Source organism: Cynoglossus semilaevis, chromosome 15 (assembly GCF_000523025.1).
Source record: "Cynoglossus semilaevis isolate Cse_v1.0 chromosome 15, Cse_v1.0, whole genome shotgun sequence".
In the NCBI taxonomy this organism is placed as follows: domain Eukaryota; kingdom Metazoa; phylum Chordata; class Actinopteri; order Pleuronectiformes; family Cynoglossidae; genus Cynoglossus; species Cynoglossus semilaevis.
This window is the reverse complement of record NC_024321.1, coordinates 18,194,751-18,196,850: the sequence shown is the minus strand read 5'-3', so window position 1 is coordinate 18,196,850 and position 2,100 is coordinate 18,194,751. Positions and strand designations below refer to the sequence as shown.

Genomic DNA, 2,100 nt, shown 5'->3' with positions numbered 1-2,100 from the left:
CAGTCAGACAGTCAGTCAGTCAGTCAGCCAGCCAGCCAGTCAGACAGTCAGTCAGTTAGTCAGCCAGTCAGTCAGTCAGACAGTCAGTCAGTCAGTCAGTCAGTCAGTCAGTCAGTCAGCCATCTGTGAGATGTTTTACAGAGACATAATCTTCTGCTGATCATCTTTATTTCTACCGAAGTGTCACCACCTACCGCCACCTACTGTACCGGAGTGTGTAGTGTCATGGTATGACCAGTGCCTTTTTGAGATAACACTTACGCCTTGATGCGCGATTCACACCTTGTTGTCACGCATTTTTATCGATTTTTTTTTTCTTTACCCATTCACGACACATCGTTACATCCGTATGTCTGACTGGTGTTTTACTTTTTTTTTTTCTTTTTTTTTAAGTCTGTTGTGTGACTAACTCTAACTGTGTAACTCTCATTTCATTTCCTGTTTTAGCTACTTGTTTTGGGGGGACACCTTGTCCTTGTGGGGACATTTTGCAGGTCCCCTGTGAGATGTTTTACAGACATGATCTTCTGCTGATCATCTTTATTTCTACTGAAATGTCACCACCTACTGCCACCTACTGTACCGGAGTGTGTAGTGTCATGGTATGACTAGTGCCTTTTTGAGATAACACTTACGCCTCGATGCGCGATTCACACGTTGTTGTCACGCATTTTTATCGATTTTTTTTTTCTTTACCCATTCACGACACATCGTTACATTCATATGTCTGACTGGTGTTTTACTTTTATTTTTTTTTTAAGTCTGTTGTGTGACTAACTCTAACTGTGTAACTCTCATTTCATTTCCTGTTTTAGCTACTTGTTTTGGGGGGACACCTTGTCCTTGTGGGGACATTTTGCAGGTCCCACTGTTTGAGAGGGTCCTTAAAAATGTCTTAAAAAGACTTGGATTGGGTCAGATCAGAGTTAGGGCAAAGATTCGATACCATGTATAATAATATATTTGTGAAACTGTAGTTAAAGTTAGAGTAGAGTTGGAGTAAGAGGCCAAGAAATGGATCATGTCTTTATGTGTGTGTGTGTGTGTGTGTGAGGAGGGTGTGATGATGAGTGTTTCGTCAACATCACACAATGTGAATGAAAACAACACTCTCAGCTGCTCCATTCTGACAAACAACACACACACACACACACACACACACTCGTGCACCAGCCTGGACCCTGAACCTCGTGTTTGTATCAACGTTATCAAACTCCGTCTGGGTCCAGCACACACCTGTACTGAACAAATACACACGAGCACACGTGTGTCGGTGTATGACTCAGCGTCAGGCCGTCCAATCACAGCAGCCTCTGACAGACTGTTCATATGGCAGGACGCTCTCTCTCTCTCTCTGTGTGTGTGTGTGTGTTGTTGATAGTGATGACTCATCGCTCTTCTTTAGTACATGAAGTGAGCGTCCCTGCTCTGACGAGCGCCTGTGAACATCAGTGGTCTGACGATGCATCATTAGAACTCATTTTTCATTTAAAGCAACAAAGCAGTCGAACGTCTTCGTCCTGGTTTCGGTTTTTAGATATTTCTCACCCGGTACAGGTAGAGTAGAAAACTAATTTTTGGTATATAAAAAAAAGGCATGAATTGTGACTTCAATAAGCTCAATTCGATATTTATTAATTTCAGGAAAAAAAAAAAGTACCGCTGATGTACTCCAGCCCTCTAGGAGGCAGTAATGCTCTAGAATGCTAGTATCTGCTAACCAGTAGGCTCATCAAACCTCGATGGTTTTGTTTTTAAACTTCGAACGACAGCTAAGGGTCAGAAGATATTAAGAAATCGCTGCTTCATGACACAGAAGTTATGACGACGGTTCTTAGACTGCTTTTCTGCCGCACCTCATCACCTTTTCTAAATAGGACTATTAACTTAATAATAATAGTTTTGTATATTAACAGATAAAGTCTTTGTATATATATAAATATATTTTTAAAAAGTTTTTCTCTTTTTCTCCAGCGTGGTGCAGAAACACTGCGAACAGACACAACAGACAGGTACGTTTGTACTACATGTGACATTGAACATACGTGTCTTACAGTACATGTATTTGACGATGTATATTTTTCTTGCCCCCCCTCCCCG

The 2,100-nt window shown here is 41.4% G+C and overlaps 1 protein-coding gene across 1 annotated transcript in view; it reads left to right on the top strand.

Moving 5' to 3' along the window:
* Nucleotides 1–2,100, top strand: part of LOC103391332 (connector enhancer of kinase suppressor of ras 2) — a 39,250-nt gene that overhangs the window by 29,586 nt on the left and 7,564 nt on the right. The window contains exon 14 of the mRNA XM_008327556.3: nucleotides 1,975–2,055. Within this exon, the coding sequence (XP_008325778.1) occupies nucleotides 1,975–2,055 (81 nt within the window). The remainder of the gene's footprint in view (nucleotides 1–1,974; nucleotides 2,056–2,100) is intronic.